The sequence below is a fragment of the Tinamus guttatus genome, unplaced genomic scaffold, assembly GCF_059628265.1.
Source record: "Tinamus guttatus ecotype Peru unplaced genomic scaffold, ASM5962826v1 Tinamus_guttatus_pri_ptg000549l, whole genome shotgun sequence".
NCBI lineage: Eukaryota > Metazoa > Chordata > Aves > Tinamiformes > Tinamidae > Tinamus > Tinamus guttatus.
Window position 1 is genome coordinate 816,075 of NW_028289083.1, and position 22,620 is coordinate 838,694.

A 22,620-nucleotide genomic window follows, 5' to 3' on the forward strand; every position below is an offset into this window, starting at 1 on the left:
GACTGTTAGGTCCAACCACAACTACTTTGTAATTTAGCACAATGTGTCTAATTAAAGCTAATATCCAATAAGCTTTACATTTAAATTGGAACATTTATACCCATTTACAAAAAAAAAAAAAACAACCTACAGCTTTCCTAAGAGACAAGATTTTACTAATAGATCCATCCCATGTTTAGGATTTCTCTACATAGTTTATTTTCCAGGGCTCAGAGGTTTCCAATATCACAAGCCATACAGGGAAACACTGCAGACAACTATGATAGGGAAGTTATGGCACTACAAACAGTTTATACCATAACCTCTAATTTCAGGGGAACATAATAAAAGAGGAAAATAACTTCCTGATAATTTGGTTTCTCTGAAAATACAGTTTAGCAGCCTTCTGCTCTTGAGCTTGTCGTGTGGTGGGTGGGAATTTTCCTGGCTCACAGGACTTTTGGACTTGTAACACATTCACATTTATGCCACAAGAAAGATTGTCCCTTAGTAGTTTCTAGCTCTCTAGAATGTTCTCCTTCAATTCTCTGAAGGATCAGAAGTAAGAATAATTTTCCAAAGTGGCCAGAAATAAGTACAAAATTTTAATTTTGAAAGTGCAGTGGTTACCCAATATAAATACAAATGAAACTCATTATTATAGACAGAAAAAACATGAGACCATACAGAAAATCTTGTACACCCTTGTACCTCTGATACACCACAGACAATTGATATTTCTCTATTTTCCCAGCCTAAAAATTCTATCACAATAGAATATATACACCTTTTTAATGAGTCTGCCTAAGATATGCATTAGAACCATTTTATTGTAAATGTGTGTCAAAACTGCACGTACAGCAACACTGGCCTCTTTATGCAGCGATAAACTGTCATTCCCAGGGATACAAAGTTTGAGGAAAAAAGTCTTTACGGGGGTTAGCAGAGCAGTAAGATATTCCCAAAAGTTTTACTACCAGAAAAATAAAACAGAATGGGAAGTCTAGCATAAGATAACAATGAGAAAATTGAGAACGAGCCAGTCATTCCCACTATCAAACTGATGATATGAACAAAGCGAGTATCTCACAGATTTGACAATATACAGTATATACACAGATAATAAACAGTAGATGCACTAGAGAGGAGAAAAAAATAAAAAAAGAAACAACTACCCTTTAATGGCACACTAGTTCAGAAAGAACTAAACTTACGGAAGGCTTTTGTCCTGGTCAGATCAAGCCTTGTTTTAAACTTTAAGAGAATCTCTGAATCTCTAGGAAAAAATTAACAAAAGACTTGTGACATTATATTCAACAAAAGACTACCCTAATTTTACTCTTCTGGAGATGCAGTATATATTACAAAAGTAGAAAATTTACTCAATTACTTTATTGAGACTCATTTTTATTCTGAATAAATCCAATAGGGAAAGTAGACAGGCTTAACAATTTTACAAAATACAGATGTAAGATGTAAGAACTTAAAGAGAACAATGTGACTTCACAAATACAGATATATTCTCCAGGATTTCGTCCTTTAAATTTAAATAGACTTGTAAATAGACTAAATACCTTATGGATGCTACTGAATAACACAGCTTTCGCTTAAATCAAAAAACAGATACAGTACTGCACATCTTGCCACAAAATCTTATGCAATGGCATTGAAGAGCAAGGGTTAATCCAGAAGTGAAAAATACCCGCTGCATGATCTGTGAGATTTAATCTGCAGAATAGAGCAGTACAGTGGTCTTCACTTTTCACTGTCAAACTAAACATCTCATCTTGGTGTTGAGGAGCACCTTTTTTTTTTTTTTTTTTCCCTCGTATGGACTCAGTTCAGACTCAAGCTGCAGAGATTTCTTAGCTTTTCACTTGTACTGGCTCTTATTCTCCACCCCTTCAGTAGTTCTTGCTTTTCTATCCAGGAAGAGGAAAAAAAAAAAAAAAAAAAAAAAAAAAGGAAAGAGAAGCTACTCATAGTAAACTTAAGACCCCTTAAGAGCTTATTCTTTCCTGGCTTACCTAATTTATTACTAAGATGCTGATTCACTTTAAGTAGCCTATAATGACATCCAAGCATCTTCACATGTTTCCCATGGAGTTTCTGAGAGTGCAGTTGTGCAAAGTGACTGAGCTGACCCCACAGCTCTCTTCAGAAGAAAGGACGTGATTCCTTCTCCTCTTTCCTTCCTTCTGCCCTGTCTCACTCCATGGGATACCACATCCTTTGTGTTACTCCGGTGCTGATCAACTTCACATGAAAATGATGCTGCTTACTAACGCAGGAGGCAGCTTTTTATTCATTCTGCCTGTGTTAGTTTTGTGTTAGATTGAGTCAAACTGGATTATTGCAGAGTCACACAAGAATCAGCCCACACTGTGTCTGCCAGCAAGAAGCTCACAGGCAGAGCATTGGAAGCAGGACATGCCCTTTTCACCAGACAAGGAACATTTAATATTACTCAGGCTCTCTTACGCATTTATTTGTATTTACACAGCTACTTTGACTTAGATGTCAACTTTTAATATTATTATTATTTTATTGAAGTATATAACACTTTTAGGGTGGCCCACTCTGGGGTATACAATAGCCTAAATGTGCTGATCATCACTGTCTCATTTTCTACACCTCTGCCTTTCTTTATGGATAGCAAGTACCTTGAAGAAGCAGTTATCTTTGGGCTACTATTCATATTGCACCAAAAGCAGAGTCCTTGGTCTGCAACTGTGTGCACACCAAGTAAGACCCCTCAGATCTAATGGTAACCTTTATCACTGCCAAAGAATTTTGTTTTGTTTTGTTATTTTTCTCAGTGGAACAGGTTAAAATCGACTCAAAGCCATAGTCTCAAGAATTTAGTGATTCTCTTACCTCAAGGTAATTCACAGGTGCATGCACAGTTAAAAAACAAACAAACAAACAGAACACCTCTGAATTTGTTTTGTTGTTGTTGTTGCCTTTAAAAAAAGCCCTACACACACCCGCATGACCTGTCAGGCCTGACTCATTTTTTCACCCCTTCAGGCCTGCGATATTGTTTTCCCCAGCACGAACCGTGATCCGATCTGACAGATCCTGCTCTCCAGAGAGGCAGCAAGGCCAGGGCAGAGCGGCGGCTGCCGGCGCGGCCCAGCCGAGCGCGGGCACCAAGCGGCAGCGGCCGCGTTGGCGCTGGCTCCTCCTCTCCCCCACAGATTTAGCCTCATTGTTTGGCGCTCCGGAGGGCAGCCCGTGCACTATCCTGTTATGCACATGGCAATAAAAAGCAAACAGGAAGCGCAGGAGCCTTTAGCACACAAATAATTCAGTGAGTCTGAAGGCAGGCGGGATGAGTCAAACGGAGGAGCAGGGAGTTTAACACACGTCGCTTCCTCGGCACCAGGAGAGCACCTGAACACAGCAGCAACACTTGCAGCTGCTCTCGCATCTATTGGAATTATAACACCAAAAGGTGAGACAAAATTGGAATTTGCCCAGTGATTTCTCTAAAAGAAATAACACTTACTTCATTACAGTTAAGCATTTAATAATTGACTAAGAACAACGCCACAAGAGCTGCCTTCCTCTTACCGAGGGAGAGGATCGCAGTCTAAGCAGACGGTGCTGGTTAACTTACAACAGGCATTTACATTTAACGGAGGCTTCTGAAGTCTAAGTGCTGTGCAGTTGTGTGCTGCAAGGTACTTTTAGTGACTCCTTAAACTGCAGGCTACCCCAAGGAAGGGCACCCAGCGAAACAGGGATCAGCCGGGAACCTTAATGCAGCGCTCACCATTCCCACCGAAACAATCACGGGTTACGGGGTTTTAAAAGCAACAAAACATTAGGAGTCAGGTACTTTCAGGAGTCTATGCAAGCCTAGACGACAGGTAATCAGTCTGCTAACACACCTTCATCAGAACCTTAAACGATGAAATGAAGCACTGATGAAAAAGCAGATCCTTCCACTACCTACTCCTTGCAAGGAAGAAGAAAAAAGTGAAGGACAATTACCTAATCTCTCTAGCAACATCGAGTTCTCTGAATTCACATCTCACTGAAAATTTAGAACCCGCACAGAACACCACGGAGAGCACCACAAGAAGAGAAAGGCTACATAAAAAAAGAGAACTGCGTGACACAGATTTCACTCATGAATTTATTAATGCTGACATGCGAAGGACCAAGACCAAACTGCACTTTGCCAGAGATGAAAAAAACAATAATAAAAAAACAAAAGTCAGTGCTGGAAATGCCACATGCAGCCTACCGTTGACCAAAACTCAGTAACAGACATTTACACTATCTATCTTCATCTGCATCAATTTCTAGGTAAAAACACTACAGAGAAACAAATTCATGTAGCTACTACAATGTTGCAAAATGTATAGACTACTACATAGACATTCTGTATCAGTGTTAAAACTGTTACTACACAATTAAATCAGTAAAGTGAACATCCTTCGAGCTGGTATAGCCTGATGAATAAGATTTGCTAAATAAAGCAATTCTTACAAACTTCAGATTAAAAAAAAATGCAGGGTATTACAACTCTTAAGCTTATAATGAAGAGCATCCTCTTAAAGGGTGACCAAAACCAGAGATTTCTGCAGAATGTAAGCAGAGATTCATTTAAGTTTATTCCTTTATCTTTCAGAGTTAAAGCACTGTACGCTGACACAGCAAAAGAGAAATTCCAGGGTCTCAAATCCATGAAAAGAGAAAGGAAACAAAAGTGAAGAACTGAGGTTATTTTCACTGTTGTTGCTTAAGAAAGACCTGAATAAATGAAAGCAACTCAGAAACAGGGGAAAATGATGCCTGCTCTTCCATGGCAGTCAGCAAAAAGCGGAAGAGCTCTTCTTTCTACATCAGTCGGGTAAAATCAACCCCCACATTTATAGCAGTGCCTGCTAACCCAAAAGCAGTACAAGAGACAGCCCATCCAAAGAGGATCCAGGAACACTAGAAACCTGCGAGCTGAAGTAGCCGCCTTGTAACAGGGTTACATTTACACAGCTGATCCTTCATTTTTAAATCTGTACATGTAGGCTTACTCGTTCATCCTTCTGTAAAAAAGAATATGAAACTTTTAAATTTCATTGTAGCCGTACAGTTTTCTTTTTAACAAATCTGCTTAAGAGACTGTAAATTAAATGACTTTTTCTCCCCCTTAAAATCTCTGGGGGTAGAAAAAGCTCACACGAAAAAACACATTCTAATATTGCAGACACCATGAAATGGTCAGGAACACTGACCATTTCGCAGACTACTTTCTTTCCAAATTCCTTTCTTGCAATAATAGCTCAAAGCAAGACACTGAAGTTGTATGTACAAAGAAGCCATCCTAGGCTTATATTCTTATCCTTGGAATAATGTTACTTTCCAGTGTATGATCTCGTATAACAAACTTACAGACAACCTTGATTTACAGTTAAAACTTCTGAAAAACAGACCGGTAGAAATGCTACAGTATTAGTGCCAAAACAGAAGCACACAACAAAGCTGGTGATTGGCCATACAATTCTGGATTAGAAGAGACAAGATTAAAATACCTTTAAACTTTGAAAACAGCAAGAGGGGAAAAATAAATAAATAAAAATAAAAAAGAAGGCCCATTCCAAAGGATATGCCTACCACCTTTTTTGGGGGGGGGAGGGCGGGGAGGCAGAAGGAGGGTAGCAGGGAAATAGGGGAAGAGGAGGATGGCGCATAAGTAACTCGAACACTATACAAACATATACAAACTACTGTGTTCTAATGAGTTTCCTCAAATACAGATTATAGAAATACATTTTAATGTAGGGTTAAACATGGTACCAAGACGTATTTCAAAAATTGCCACTCTAAGTAACTCGGTGTTCATAGAGAAGGAGGCTGTTTGGAGAGAATGAGCCTGCTTCAATCCTCAGCTTGGTCTCTCAAACAGATGCATATACTTAATATAAATGAAAATTTAAGTTATGAAAATTTAATTTTAGAATAAACTTAAAATTAGGTCCTCAAGTATCAGGAAGCAATGATGGTTAAAGCCAAGAATGTTAGCAACCATTATTAATATATACACTCTCTGTAGATTCCATTACTTATTTCCCTATGACCCACATATATGTGAGTATTTAACACTGTAGAAATGCAGAATTATAAGTACCATGCCCTGATGATTAAAAACCAAGCTGAGACTACAATCTCCCAATAAAATTTCTATCATTACCGCATTACAATGAGAGAAATTATTCCAGAATATAAAGCTAAACTGTATATGAACTTACTCCAAAACACTGAGTTTACTTATTACTAAAATAATAATCAAAAAGAGGAGAAACTAAGCCATAAATTAATGGAGGATGGGAAATGATGCATAGCAGCATGACTATGTCTGCCAGGATACAACACTAGCCTGACCTTGCACAACTGTCCTCAACTACCACTTTATCAAGCAGATAAAAGGTTAAGAGGATAATAAGCCTTTCCCACATTCTTTAGGTTGATTATGTTAGCATGCAAAATGAATTACTATCGTCTAAAACACCAAATAACAAACTTAAACGGGGATATAAGTTTACCATACTGGTTTAAAAAATAATCTTTGACTCCTCCCTGACAACAATTCCAAACAGAAAATTCAGGTCAGTCATGATTTCTGGTCGCTTTAACAAAATAAATACGTTAACTACTCCACAAGCTTCTTTGCAAAACTCCTAAAAAGAAAAAAAAAAAAAGAAAAATGTAACAACTCTGACCATGTATTTCTTCAAATTTTATCAGGAACTGATGAGCATTTTGACACGAATATTGTTGACATTAAAAGAAAATATCTGAGAGTGAGAAATACGATATTCAAGAATATCTTCCCATATCAACCTTCTGACTCTATTCAACATCATTTTAATGTCTTCTTCAACCTAGAGGAGTACTTGCTGTCAAACTAAATGTCCCTAACCAATAAACTCCAGGTTGTCAGGAGGTAGCCGCTTTCCCAGCATGTCCTGTTATACAGGATTATAGGATGTCAAGTAAAAAGTAACAGCCCTCCAACACCAGCAGACGCAGGATCACCCAGTCTGCTCATCCAGACATGAAAAGCAATTTGGCAAGACAGGTAGAGAGAAAGATAATAACAAATAATAACAAATACTAACAAAAACTAGCATTGAAAGAAAAGTGAGAGGCTTAGCGGTGTTCGCATGGTCAAGAACAAAAACAGTAGATCTAAAAAAATAACAAAACAAAATCCCACTTTCTAATGAAACTCCCACAAAAGCTTCAACACTCAGACTAATTTACTAATAACTAACACTGATTCTGAGGATATTGCTGTTCAGCAGGAATTTGCACAAGGAGACTTGCTTGTAACAGTCACCCAAATCTGTTCAAGACACTGCTGAGATGCAGCTTGCTACAGGCAAACTGAGTGTAAATTGCACAGAGTTTCGTAGCACTGTAACAGTAAAATTCAGGTATATGACTAAGAAAAAACAACTAAGTATTTTTTTTTCCTGCATTCTCACTCATGCATTTTCAGCAGCTTTCCCCTTCACCAGCTGCATGGATCTGATGAGTTTACTCATTAGTCACATCTCTGAAATTACGCTAACTCCTGCTTTTCTTTTTTTAATCCATTTTCCATCGCCACAAAGAAAATACTGCTTCTGCAATATACTTGAATATACTAATAGTAAAGATTTTTCAACCAGTATAGCATAATACATTTTATTGTGAGAGTGCAAATTATGAGCACTCCAATTAAAGCAATCTCATCAAACACTTCCATCCCTTGAGTGGCAGCATTACAGCAGCTTCCCTTCTGTATTAAAGCACTCCATGCTAGTGCTACTCTGCTTATAAAGTCATCTGCAGCGTGGAAGTAACATCTGCCTGAGCTGCGTGCCATACAGAACACTTGCAATGCAAAGTAAAGCTCTCATTTTACAGTCTATTGTAGAGTTATCAAACCCTCACGTCACAAGCTTATGTCTTGGTTGCCACAATCTAGTCTTAAGGTCACGTCCCTGACTATTATTAAAAAAAACAACACATACGCCCCCCAGTAAAAACCCAGGAATTTCCCCCAAACTACTCATCTTGTTTCAACATCTGTTCTCAAGCCATCATACAAGCAGGTTTTCTTGTAGCCCTTTTGAACACTATCCTCTTTTGCAAAGTTTGTATTTGCGTGGTTATAACCAGTTTGTAAATAGCCCTTTTTCCAATTTACTCTCTCACTTCACTTTTTCCCCATTTTTGAGATTAAAGTTCTGTCTGATGCTGAGCATCTACTCTAGGCTACTAGGAAAAAGGTTACGAGTTTGTAAGGCAATTGGTAAAGTACACAAGAAGACTATGAGGTGGGACAACAACTTGATGCATTTCTTTCTGGAAAGGCCACTGCTGACAGAGCTGCTCTGTTTACTGTAATTACAATTACAGGTGTGCTTCTTTGCACAGCATCTACCATGGACAAGCTCTGACTAAAAACTCCCCAAGCTAAACACTGCATTAATCAGGAGAATGCGGCATGGTGATAGCAGTGAAGAGACGAGAAAAAACTTCAGGGCTGTGTATGGCAGAGAGTAAAAATGTCACGTCAAGGAAAACGGGAAATTTCAGGATTTCTACAGTTTAAGACCTAAGCTACAGAAGAGAGGGTGAAAAAATTAGAGACCAACAACTATTCTGTTGTAGAAATAGTGTCACTTGAACATTTAAGCATCTATTTATACTGATCCAAATCCCAGAACAATCCCTTTGACAAACACAAGTAGAAACCACAGATATTAGAATAGCCATTTTTTTCTCTGTCCTTCAGAAGAGTGCTGACATTTTTAAGCAATCTGAACCAGAGCAGAAAAAGAAAAAAAGGAGGAAAAAAATAAAAAAGCCCTCAAAACCAAGTTTATTTTGAGGTGCTGTACATGAAACTTCAAAACAGAGAAGTGTGCACAGATCCTGAAAGACATTGTAGCGTCCACCTCCCACAGAATCCTTAAACTCATTCCCCTCATTAAAAATATTGTTCCTGTTTCCAAGAAATGAAACTGAAATTGCTGCAAGTGTGCACCATTTTAATAGTTTTGAGGATCCCCCTAATTGTAAAAGCAGTACTACCTTAGCAAGCACTGCAAACCTGAGCAGAAGCGTGCGCTGCATCATTGCAAACCAGTATGCAAGGGAAGAGCAGGTTGCAAAAAGGGAATCTATGTGTCTTAGATCTGGAAGTGCACGTACTGAACATTTCTTAGCTCCCTTGCTGTCAAGACCTACTAAAAGGACACATATTGCTCAAACTGGCTGATTGCTATCTGCAACCCCTTCCCCTTTAGGCTCCAACTGTATAAAAAGAATTATGCAAGAGCAGTACATTAATTTCTGAAACACTAGGGCAATCCCTCTGCGGGATTTTTGGCACTGCTTGAGCTCTCAGGAACAGACAGGTGCCCAGCATTCCTCTCCGCTGCCTCCAAACTGATGGAGGACGTTGCAAACGGCATGCTCACCAAATCACAAGCTTAATTTGGAAACAAAACTCATCCATCCTCCTTTGAGTATCTCTCAAAGAAACCCTAGAAACACCCAACATTTTTGTGGGCTATAAACTACACATAACATCCCGAGACATTTCCCCTAATGCAATGGGTTATGGTTTACCATGTCGGCACGTGGAATCAAATGCAATATGGTTTAAAATGATGTGAGTATAGGAACAAAACAATTCAGATTCAGGCAAAGTCAAACAGATTTTTTTGTAATCTTTTATTTTTGCTTACATGATAGAAAGTAGCAAGATTATGAGAGTAGAAAGAAAGCTAATTTTTCAGCTAGCACTAAACCAATTTTGTGAAACTCTCTTTAGGAGAAGAAAAAAAAAAAAAGCCAGTTGTCCCAGTTACTTTATTTTTATTTGTCCTGTATTATAGCCAGAAGACCCAGCATTTACATAATGGAGTGAATTGGGTATATGAGAAAACTTGATAAATCAAAGTACTGTGTAATGCACTTGTTAATGAAAGCATTAAGTCTGGAGATACTGTGTTGCTTATTTACCTCAAAAATCCTGTCAAAATGCAAAGATTGTTACCCTCAGAGAAGAGAAAATCAAGACAGGCACAAGCACCACTCTGTCGCATCCAGCACCAGCCATCTTTCCTGCACACCTGTATCTCGTAAAACTTCATTAAAGAGACAAACTGAAGTGGGTCTAATAGGCAGTATGTTCAACCATTGCAGACTCAGAACTAGAGAGTAAGAATCCCAAAATACAGCAATCTCTGAGGGAAGGGTCTTTAAAAGGACTTGACTACAGGCAAAGCAATGTAACAGGCAGTTCTCAAATTGACAAGTTCCAAGCTATTTAGGCCTCCACAGCTTAAAGCAAACAGCTGAAACTGCAACCAAGTGCCTAGGCCTTTGGGAGGTTCATGAAGTCCTGCAATTCAGTTTGTAATCCCTGTAAAACTGTCAAAGCCCAAAATGAGTTATGTTAAAAAATGTGAAGTTTATAGCATGGTTGTACTAGACTATGGCTAGACTAGGCTATGACTAGACTAGAAGCAAGAGCTGACACACAAGGTTCTCACTGAACGTGGATAATTTGGTCAATAATTCCAAACGTCCTTTGCAGCCTTAAGAAGTTAGGAGGTTGATTTCAGTAGTCTAATTAAACCAGTCTGCCTCATCCCACTGCTAATTCCTTCCAGATGACTGCAATGGGAGTTGCATTGACGATGAATCTGCCCTCCTTTTCCTTGTCTGTTCTATTCCGAGCAGGTAATAGAATGCAAGGTCAAAATATCAGCACTGAATTTCAACTATTAATTGCAATTTTGATGCTAACAGAAGACAGAAGGCCTTAACAATCACAAGCAACAATTCTAACATGCACCCACACAACCCTTCTTTCCTTCTTTAACTATATGCTAACTTATGGAGAGAGTTCACACACGCACATACAGTGTGATATATCATAAACTTTATAAATACTTTTTATGTACATTATTATATCATTCTTTGAAGCTGCAAAGCACTAAAAAGCCCTGAAGAGTGAAATCCTCCTGTAGAGGCATAGTAAAAATATGTAATAAAAAGCCAAAATGGTGCTTTCTGGGAAACCTGGGCAATCAAACTACAGCAACAGGGAAAATGAGAGAAAAACTGCAGAGAAAAGCAAATTAGTTTTATGTCCAGCAAAGTGCTGGGTGTCTTACTGCCCAAGAGGCCAGGAAGAAGTAGGACCCAAAGCAGTAAAAACAGGACCAGGATCCTCCCTGTATCTATTAATAGTTCAGAAATACTTAAAACCAGCATTGGCCTCTTGGCTATGGACTACTGAAGTCCTGAATTATGTGTTCAAGTCATCAAGCTAACACTGAACATGAACCTGTTTAGAACAGGACAATAGCAATTTAATGTCATACGTTTGTAATAGAAAGACAACTAAAACTATGACTGAGGTGTTGTTTTAGCATGATTCTTTACCTCACTGTTTTTTTGGTTTTATCCTTCCTCAAATGAAGTTAAAGATAGTGACAGCACTGGTAAGTCTGCTGTCATTTCTCTGACAAAAGCACAACGGAAGTGTTTCATTGAGAAGGGACATGCAATAACATTTAGAGCGCTCCCCTTTTCACCTGCCATCACGTGACAATGACTTATTTTTATAGGCTGTAAAACCGGTCATAGTGCAAAAATCCCCTCACCCCCACCCCCAATTATACATATAAAAAATGCAATTAAATCTGCAAAATTAAATCTGCACTCTCTGCAAAATTACTGTCCTAACAGCCCAGCAATTCAAATAGCCATGTCAAGTCAAATATGATCACAAATATATTTTGCATCTTATCTTAGGGTATCCTTTATACAATGTAATACAAAAGGAGTTTTACTGCTACTACCAGAGGTCTCATGAGATCAATAGGTGGGTTAAACTATCTCACTGCAAAAAAAAAAAATAATATCATTATGACAGTGTCCTTCTAAATTCTGAGCAAAACACCTCAAACGGACCATATACGAAAATAACCACTTTGGCATTTAAACCATGTGTCTAATTCTTTCAAATCAAAACAATTTTAAATGCTACAAAAGGAAGAGTTACATGAGCAGTTAAGTTTCATAAACAGGTAACACTACATACACAGCATCCTGTGTCTGAACTGCTATGGCCTTCGTAATGCTTTTTTTTTTTTCTTTTGAGAAAAGGTTTTAATTCTTTTAATGTCAACGAGGGGAACACACTGGAACACACACCTCTGGAGACAGAGGGGGTGGGAAATAAGATTCTATTGGCTTAAAATAAATAAATAAAAAACTCAGACCTTTTGACAAAAATTGGTTTCTAAACAAGATTATATATATATATGTATATATATATATGCAGGAATCACTTTCAGCCAAACGTAGAGATAGATAAGAATAAACATCTCAAAACAGATCATAGCTGGAAAAAAAATGGTGGCATTGTTGCTACAGCCCTATACTAAGCTAAAAAAGTTTACTGATGCTGCTCGTGGTGATATTTCCATCACCTCTCACAGTCTATTGTTACCTCCCGACCTCTGCAATTTCCCTGCAGTTTACCCCCCTGGTAAGAAGGACCTAACGAGGCTCTCCAGGAGCATTAGGATTTCGGGAGTACTGCAGGATCCCTGGGAGCAGCAGGATCTCGGGGCGCTGCGGGATGCCCAAGAGCGGGGAAATCTCGGGGGGTGCTGCAGGATGCCCAAAAGCAGCAGGATCCCTGGGAGCAGTGGGATCTCAGGGGACGCTGCGGGATGCCCAAAAGCAGCGGGATCCCGGGGAACAGCAGGATCTCGGGAGGCTCTGCAGGATGCCCAGAAGCCGCGGGATACCCGGGAGCAGTGGGATGCCCGGGCGCGGCGGCACCTCGGGGGGCGCCGCGGGGGGCACCCGTGCTGCGAGTGCGGGCAGAGCGGTGCTGCAGGCGGCCGGGCCGGGCTCTTCCCGGCCATTTGCGCGGCTCCCCGGGATACCCCTCGGGCAACTCATCACCTCGCGGCCTCTGCCTGTCTCCTGCCTGCCCGGTCGCACCCGAGCGCGGCGGCGAGGGGCCCGCGCGGGCCCACCGGCACCGGCGGAAAAGCGGAGCCCCCACGAAGCGCCGCCGAGGAGCCCCGCCGCCGCCCGCCCGCCCCGCCGCCCGGCGCGATACCTCGGCTCAGGTCGAGGGGCACGTTCTCCTCGCCGCTGTCGTTCCGGCCTGCGGGACGGGGAGAGAAGCGGAGAGCGCGTTAGGCTGCGCGAGCAGCAGCAGCAGGAGGGAGGGCAGCGGGGCGGCCGCGCTCCGCCGAGCGGGCCGAGCGGCCGCGGCAGCGCCGGCGGCGGCCGCGCGGGCCGGGCAGCGGCCCGGGAGGGCCCTTACCTCGGATGCGGAGGTGCCGGAGCGAGCGGGCGCGGAGGCTCACCGCCATGTTTACGGCCCGCAGTCACAACACCGGAAACCTCGCGCGCTCTCGCGAGCGGGCGCGGCGGGAGGAGGAGGAGGAGGCGAGGCCGCCGCCGCCACCGCCCGGCGCGGCTCGGGCCGGCCCGGGGCGGGGCGGTGGCGGGCGGAGCGCGGCGGTTCCCGGCCCCGGCGGCGACGCGGCCGCCCCCCCGGGAGGCCGCTGACCAGGCGCGGGGGCAGCGCCGCCCCGGGCCGGCCCCGCCGCCGCGGCCGCGGGGGGAAAGGTGCGAAATGGCAGCGGGGCCCGCGCCCCCGCCGGGGCTTCTATCCCCAGCGCCCGCTGCGAGCAGAAAAGGGGGCCCCCCGGCGCCTCCTCCGGAGCTGGCGCTGCTGGGAACCCGGCCCCTGCTGAGCCGCGCGCTCGTCGCATCTGAAGACTTTTAGTCGTCAAATTACACCCCTCCCCCCTTTCTCCCCTTGTGTTGTTTGCTTTTGGTTTTATGATTTTTTTTCCCAGTTTTCCTTTTTTTTTTTTTTTCTTTTTATCTGCCCCTGCCCTCTGAGGAGGTGGCAGTTCAGGGGCACGGTGTGACCGCTGGCGTGACGCGCGGGGCACCCCCTTATTTGATACCTCGAGTGATGAAAAACAGCGAAAGGAACCGCGAACCTTCCCTGATTTCTCCGAGCCTCTACGGGTTTGTCCGCAGCCTCCTATGCCAATCACTTCCTCACCTTCACCTTTCCTACGGCGCTCTAATAAATCAGTGTTTATAAAAATGAACACATTAAGGAAAAACAATGCTATTGTACCAAAAAAAAAAAAAAAGGAAAAGAAAAAGGAAAAAGGCAATGTTTACACATACTGGTCCTGTGTAAACAAGGGTTTAAATAAGCAGATAGACCTCGTAGCTCCTCTCAAAGCTCAAGACAGCCACTGAGTAGACAACTTCTGTCACCCAAACTCCCAGAAACAAAAACAGCAAGTCATAGCCAAGCTGAGCTATAGCCAGCTGTAAAAATAGCTTCACTAGTGCAGATAATTGTTTTCCTGCTTTGTAGACAGTCATTTTCTACTTTTGTTTTCCCTACCTATAGTCTTTCAAGTCAGATCCTGCTTTACTCATAAAAATCTGATTTTATTAAACATTCTGGTATGTTGTTTCATCTGAAAAATTGTTTCATCTGAAAAATTGTAAAGCATTCTTTTTGCATTGGTTACACTTCTAAAACATTAAGGGTAACTTAGGAGATGAAAAAAATTATCTGTAAAGCCAAAGTGGAAAAACAAAAGCAGTATCACTTTTAACATCTCAGATTTTGATACACGTGTAAGAATCTTGTTATAGTCCAGTCTTGTCTTGCTGGTTGTGTCAAGTGTATTTAGTTAAAAAATACATTTTTAGCAACTTTCCTATTTTAATTTTTATTTAGTATGAAACTAATGCTCCCAATGAAGCTGAGGTCTAGATAATGAAATCTCATCTATCCATAAAACAAAAACAAATTACCTCAATTGTTTCAGGTTTACCCTTTAAAGTTGCATATGCAGGGAACCTTGACTTTGTGAAAATGCTAAGTTACCAGCTACTTATGTTAACAATACTGTATCCTGTTTATTAGAAATGCCACTGAGACCAATTAATTTCACATAAATATTGGAGAAGCACTAGGAACTGGCCCTTTATTAGGATTTTGGATTGGATTAGAATCTGTAATCTACATATAAAATGCTTTGTTCCTCATGCTAAGTGGTAGTGCCATATGTATGGCAGTCATTTCTTCCTGTATAGATTTAAAACCAGTGTATTTTAAAAGTACCAGAAAATATTTTCAATGGGGATTAGGAAAAAAAAAATATATGTAAACTCTAGCATAATTTTTTGTCACTTTGTCCCTGCAGACAGAAGACAGCATTTAATCACTAAAATATTTCCCTTAATTATCTGAGCTTCAGTTTTCTCTTCTTTCAGAGTCACATTTGAGTTAGACAAAACAGAAGTAATCTATGGCAATGCCACACAAAATAGTGTCATAATGTGAGGTGCAAATTGCTTACACAAGCCCTCAAGGCTGCACTGAAGATAGATTGTGGAATTATTAATATCACACACAATTACAAAAAAACAAACAAACAAACAAAAAAAACAACTATAACGTTTCTATTATGGTGACCGAAAACAGCTAGAATGCATTGGCTTTAACACAGTAATATGTTGCTCCCCGCCCATGAGAAGGAGCAGGGAACAATTCGGGATCTGTTTTGGTCGGTTTTCCCCTCCTCTGTTCTATTGCTAAATGTGGGGGGAGGATCACAGAAATTTAATCAAAAAAAGATAAAGGTTCCTTACGTATCAAATTTCCTACATATTTTCATCAGCAACTTGCTGATTAGGCTTCTATTGCTCCTGAGTACAGAGGGAAGAAATGTGAAAAGAGAAGCTTTTTTGTTCCTGTCAAGGGGGAAATTATTGCTAAAAGAGAAAATGAACTTCACTAGCCTGTCTGTGTCTGAAATTGCCCAATTTTAGAAATATATTAGTAAAGTTATATCGCTAGGCAATTTTGCTATGCAATGCACTTTGCATGACAAAGTTAATCCAGAATAAGGCAGCCCTTTTGGCTTATTGTTTTTGTCTTTTGATTTCTAGATCACTGTAAATTGAACAAAAAATGCCCATGTGGGAAATCAGATCAGTTCAACTTTATGTCTTAGTTTATAATTTCATATAAATTTCACTTTTCTGTGTAGGTAAGTCTCATAAAGCTAGGGATTCAGTGCTAAAACAGTAAGCTTCTTGCTTACTTGCTTTCCCGAACGCAGCACATTAGTGTAAGGACCTAACAGTGTTGTCATCTGGAGGTTTGCACAGCTTCATCTGGAAAGTATGTTAAAATATTTCAACACATTCAATGGTGGTCAGGGACTTCTAATAAGATAAGCTTCATTTTTTTTTTCTTGTATATGTAAAGGTTTCATGAATCAACTTTTTTATTCCAGCTTTCTCTGGAGGATTTGGTATTTCTAACCCCATAGCCCCTTGAGATTTTGCTAGTTGCAGAAAACATTTTAACCTCAGATTGCTTTTGCAACATGCTGTTTGGGATACTGCAATGTGAATTATAAATCTTCAACATTTAAAATTTAGCATGAATATCAAGGGAAGAGCTCTTAACTTGATTTATATTAAACAAAAATAATATGTGTGAGGGACAAGTTAGGAGCAGAGCCTTAGCTAGTTAGAATTGTTAAGGCCAAGGCTCCCTGAGAATTCATATAGATGTGAAATCTACACCAACAGCAGCTTGTGATTTTATGTCCACATAGAAGGAGAAAAAAACCATGAGCTTGAATCAAACTATGTAGATAAGAAGTTAATCTCTTGAAAATCAGCTGAGCTACAGTAATTTGTTCTTGTTGAGCGTTTTCTTTTACATGAGTGTATTTGTAACAATTTGTAACAATTTTTCTTAATTTAAAATGATAAAACTGGCTTTAAATACACACTGAATCCTTAATGACGGTGGGACAAACAGGAAGAAGAGAGAATCTAGTGAATTAGATCATAAGGTTTAAAAAGAACAAGAAATCAATTTTTCTTTTGCTATTGGTCTATTGTTAGCAAGAATAGTGCAATCATTCTATTTGAATATTTTTTTCCTTCACAAGAATACTATGAAACTGCCTAGGAAGGAGTAAGACCTGAGCTCTATTTTCAGCTGCTAAGAAACATTAATAAGAAAAGTATAAAGAAACTACCACTGATCAAAGGAATCAACTACGTGGTCAAATACATGGCTAAATATAATAGAACAAAGATAATTAGACATTTGTTTGTCCATTTGCTATTTGAAATGACCCTTCCTCATACTAAAAATTCTCAAAAGGTATAAATGTATGGCTCATCAGCATCTCACAATTACAAAATTCAGGAAGTATAAAAATCTCTTGGGTTAAGAACAGGTGATGATGAAATGGCTGATGATTTAGAAGTTGTACAGTTTAAGACAATCAAATCTTACTCACCAAAACTTTTTTTCCATTCTTTTTTAACAGCTTGACAAATCCAAAATAACAAGTGAAGTCACTGGCTGTAACATAGCACTGGTGGCCACCTGAAGTAGCACACAGGTTTAGAGCAGACCTACACAGTGCAGCCTTGGTTGCTGAGGAATGTCCCTGGCTCCGTTTAAATTTTTTAGTATGGATGTAGCCAGAAGATCTGTTGGTTGCAGGCAGGAGGTTGCCAAACTCCTCAGCCTTGAATGGCTCAAGACTTATAGAATGATCAAGCCAAAGAAAGAGGAGCGTAGGGCATAAACGCATAAAGTTTATGGGGATAATGACATTCTCTTAAGTAAAGCTTCTAAGGTGTCCATAAGGCTTCACAGCATGTTAATTCCTTCACTGGATCTGTCCCTTTTGGTCCCATGTTAAACAAGTGGCTTCAAGAAAATGAAATAGTAAATTGCACCTTGCTCCCCAGAGAGACTGTTGCTATTGGATTTTTCCAATAGAAATAGCAATACGATTGCTCTCTAGGCTACTATGGTATATGTTTAATATATATTTTTATATATGTTCTTAATATATATTCTTACATATATTCTTAGCCTTTTCAAATGCAAATGAATAGATGTCTACATTTATTGTATGAAAAAAAAAAGGATTCTATGTATGATATTTTAAATATGACTAACACAGTTTGCAAGACCAAAATAATATGCCTAGGGAAAAACCAACTTCCTCAAAACTTTTTAAATTGGTAAACTTTTTTTTCCTGGAAAGCTGCTGATTTTGGAAAACAGCATGACCTAAGTTATTTGAGAATACAGTATCCTTAAATTCACCTAAGAATAAAAAGGACTAATAATCTAAATTAATTGCAACTGGTTAAAATGTCAGTATGCAATAATAGAAGAAATAATTTTAAAAATGAGCATACAGTGTAAAGCAGCAAATTATGCAAGAGTAGCAATAAGCAGCATATTAAAGCAACAATAACAAAATGAAAAATAACAGAATGTCAAGCGATGCAACAAGTCTTCCCGATTAACTGGGCAGGTTGCTAACTGGATTGTTAATTAGTGCAAGCTCACATTTAGGCACTGATTCATGTAAGATTTTTCACAGCATTCTGCACTGCATAATCCTGTTGAAGCTGTGAAAAGCAACAGGTGTTGACTCTTTGTATGGTTGGCATATTAATTAGACCTGAGGAAAAAAAAGTCTTTAAAAACCATAGCTGTTAAGTATTTCAGTCCAGAGAAACTCTAGCTATAGGGCGAAAGCATAATTTATTATTTTAAATTGGTAAAGAACTTGATTCAAAATCTTCATGGCAGCAGAAACTATTTTTTTTTAATTCTTCATAGATTTAAATCTTCTTTGAAATTTAGCAAGCCCCTTAGCATTTCCTTTGACCACTGTCGGACAGAGAATTACTAACATTTTAACAGAAATATTACTGTATGTCATAGAATATCTGAATTTCTGAGCTGCTCGGCAGGCAGTAGATGTTACTAGAGCAGACATTCCCCTGGTTCGTAGAAGCTTGCTATGAACTATCAGAACTGGAAGGAGCAGAAAAAAAAGGATTGGATAAAAAAGATAGCTATTATTTTTTATTTAAGTTGGCCATAATGAGATTTGCTCTCATATAATACCGCAGCCTAATCACTGAGGCAAGGTCCCCAAGCACTGATGGCAGAAGGAAGGTATATTTGGCCTAATTTTACACACCATGGGATAAATGCTATAGAACTCAAAATACAAGAATTATAGCTCTTAGTGGTTGTTGAGTCATAAAACCTCTGTTGGTGTCACCCATAGAGTTAGGATTTTTGCACATAAAAAATGGGTTTCTAAGCAGAACAGCCTTTAAAAATGAGATAAAAAATGAAAGTACCAGGGACAGGAATACAGAAGTAGATGAACAGTATAAAACAATTAAAAGAGAAAGGAACAAGGAAGCAAAAAAGCATAGACCAGAATGCACGGTCAAAGAGTCAGGGAAAAGAGGAATAATTGTACAGAACAGGAAGTAATAGAGAAAGTGAGGAGATGAGAACAAGATAATGTCGCAGGCAGTGAAAGAAGGCACTGGCCATGAAAAACACTCTCTCTTTGAATCAATATAGAAATTAAAACTGTGCTTACCTGTAGAAGGTGGAAAATATTTGCCAGCTTTGTCCAGGACAAGAGAGCAGGAAAGAAGCTGAGATGAGGGGGAAGAGAAGGGAGCCTGACAGGGTGACCCTGCTGTCCTCAGGAGTAGGGGACAGGGCTCCTGGTTTCTGTGTCTGTGTTTTGTGTACATTTTCTGCCTGAAATGCACACACACATAAATGAAGGAGCAGGCAGCTTTTCCTGCTAGGATTTTGAAAATTGGGAATTGGGCCAAAAAAAAGCATTAAAAGAGAGGAAAAAAAAAGCCAGTGTTGATTTTCTTTGTCTTATGATGCTTGAGCTGTAGGATTTGGCAATGGTACTGAAGCAAGCCAAATAGTAGAGCATTTCTTAAAGCCTTTTGGTATCCATATAATTCATATTTCATTCACATATGTGTTGACATTCTGCATACTTCCTTTCTGCCTGACAGTGAACATATTAAGTTTAAGCGGCATTTCTACATGCTGTGAGTTAAGAAAGAAAATAAATATTGTTTCCCCAACTCTTTTCAGCAAGGTTCCCAACACAAAAAGCCTCACGTCTGGAACGCTGTACATTTAATAAAAGCTTAATCCTCTCTGTCAAAGCGCTTTAGAGGGAGACAAATAGAGATAATTTTTAAAAATTCCATGCGTGTTCGGCAGGCAGCTCGCTGGGTTTAAACAAAGGGAGGGAAGGTTGGGTGAGATCACCCTCCTTTTGCTCCACCCAGCCAAAGAAGGGGACCTGGGGCTATCGAGCTGCCGCTTCCTACAGGTCTCCGGATGTGTTTAGGTGTCAGTTTGCTGCACTGGGGCTCGCCCAAGGGACGTGGAGCCACCCACCAGACAGACAGATGTCAGAAACCACCTATGGTGACCCTTCAGCTGGACCAATGCCTTGGCTGCTCAGAAAAATCAAGTAGCCAAGGCGGAGAGCTGTTACTCCAACATTACTATTCTAGATGAATAGCTCCTGATAAATAAGTTATTTTTTTTTCCAGAATTCGTTTGGGTCTCTGAGCCTGGCATGTTTCCAGACCATATACACTTAAACATTTGGTTTTGGCTGAAGTCACAGACCTGACTCAAAACCATGTGAACAAATTTGTTGTCTACATGGGACTTTGGAGAAAGCAGAGGACATAAATGTAAGGAATAATCTAGACCATGCAAATCTAGAATTTGTCCCCAGTTTTTATGAAGTTTCAGAATATCATCTAAGCCATTATTTAAACATCATGTTAATTGGTATCCCCTATCAGACGCTTTTTTGTTCCTGTAAACATAGCATATTTAAACCACAACTTTTGCTTGCTAATACTTTTTAAACACAAGTTGTTGGTGCTGTCTCCTCTTAACAAAGAGAAGCAAAGATGAGAAAGTGAAAAGAGCAACAGTTCTAATTTAGGGAAACACTAAAAATATCATCAATTTAGCTGTAGCAATTTGGTTGTTAAACCTGGAATTAAGGGATATGTTTCACAAATTGTCCTCTGCTTGGGTCTTCCTTTCATGTAGTAAAAATGGAGATAAAATATTTTGCTCTCTCACAAGATAAACTCATCATTTGTGGGGACCTGAGATATCAATGTGACAAATGCTGTAGGCAAACCCATGAGAAACCACTATCTGTGGGCACAGCAGAAGCTTAGGAAGATTTGCAGCAGGCAAGGAGCAGCCGGGAGTTGAACAGGGCTGAACAACTGCCTTTTCTGTTAACTCTCACCCAGCCCATGCTGAAATGAGACAGGGATCCTGTGGAAAAAAATAATGAGCTGTCCTGTAATTATAGACTCCGGGCACATTTTTAAAGACACATCCACACAAGCAGGCAGAATTGAGGCGGTGCAAATACAAACTTGTTTCTTGCATTTTATAACACTCAAATACTTGTAGTGATGCTGCACTTGAGACTCTTTCCATGCCAGTTGGTCTGGGACTGGCATATATGCTCCTAAGGGGACTTCTCCATGAGTCTTCTCTGTAGTTATTTCATCTGAATCAACATAAACACACACACACACACACACGCACACTCATGCGCCTGCATACCCATTTTTCTTTTGGGAACGAATGTAGAGTAAGGGCTAATCCCTGAGAATGTGAATCTAGGCTCTCACACTACCTTTCCCCCCCTTTACCAAAGCATCGATTTTCCCAGTTGAGGTGGGTTATGCAACCAGATCACACATAGAGGAGGGTTTTGTTACCACTGTGGGAGGAGTAGCCAAGGGATCGGCAATTATGTGGATCCAAAACATAAACCTCTTAGGCAGGAATGCACAGGAGATCAGCTGCATTCCTAAAGCCCAGAGCCTGTGGTTAAAGCAGAGAAAATGCTCTAAAGCTACTGAACTGGAAAAAAAAAAAAAAAAGAGTCTTTTTCACCCTTCCAGTTTTTGTTTTGCTTAGCTTGTTTGCTGGGACACTGGAGTGGCAGGACATGGATGCAAACCACCTCTGCTTACACCAAAGCCTAAGTTCAGAGTCACTGTTTTAATGCTGCTGAATGCTTTAGTAGACACAGCCAAAAATTCCAGGTTTGGAGACTGAGTTTGGAAATGCGGGTGGGGGGGGGAAGAGGAAGAACAGCTTTCCTTTTCTTTCCTTACATGTGAGAAATGCCTAGAATATAATCTTGATTTAAATGTTCAAGTTTATATTTAGCTATTTGGAAGTTTTTTTCTCCTTACAGCTCACATTCTGAGAAGCAATTACTGATAAATAAATGCCACACTGTAGTTGTACCACCATCAGAGCAGTAATGGAGTCAATTTTCACTCTGTCTGCTGCACAGGGATAATATTCATGAGTTGTTTTTCAGATAGTGCTGTTCTACTTTGGCAGAAGCTGTGTACCTATATTTCTTGTGAGAAAGCATACTTATATTCATTGCTAAAGCAGTCAAAAATATACATGATACCAGTGATTTTCTTTTCTATGTAAAATTATAATACCTTGCAACCCATTTCCATACCTGATCCCAATCACCTTCAATTTTGTAGAGTGCAAGATTTTTATCATGACATATCTTGTAATGGTTTCTTATGTTGTTTAGTGTATCATGAGGCAGAGTCAGTATCATGACTATCAGTATAGTC

General features: G+C 40.0%; 1 protein-coding gene across 1 annotated transcript in view; it reads right to left on the reverse strand.

Moving 5' to 3' along the window:
- RICTOR (RPTOR independent companion of MTOR complex 2) overlaps nt 1–13,424 on the reverse strand; it is a 76,065-nt gene extending 62,641 nt beyond the window's left edge. Inside the window, exons 1-2 of the mRNA XM_088534386.1 lie at nt 13,346–13,424; nt 13,136–13,183 (exon numbers count right to left, since the gene is read on the reverse strand). Of these exons, the coding sequence (XP_088390512.1) occupies nt 13,136–13,183; nt 13,346–13,394 (97 nt within the window). The 5' untranslated portion in view covers nt 13,395–13,424. The remainder of the gene's footprint in view (nt 1–13,135; nt 13,184–13,345) is intronic.
- Nucleotides 13,425–22,620: the final 9,196 nt, after the last annotated feature.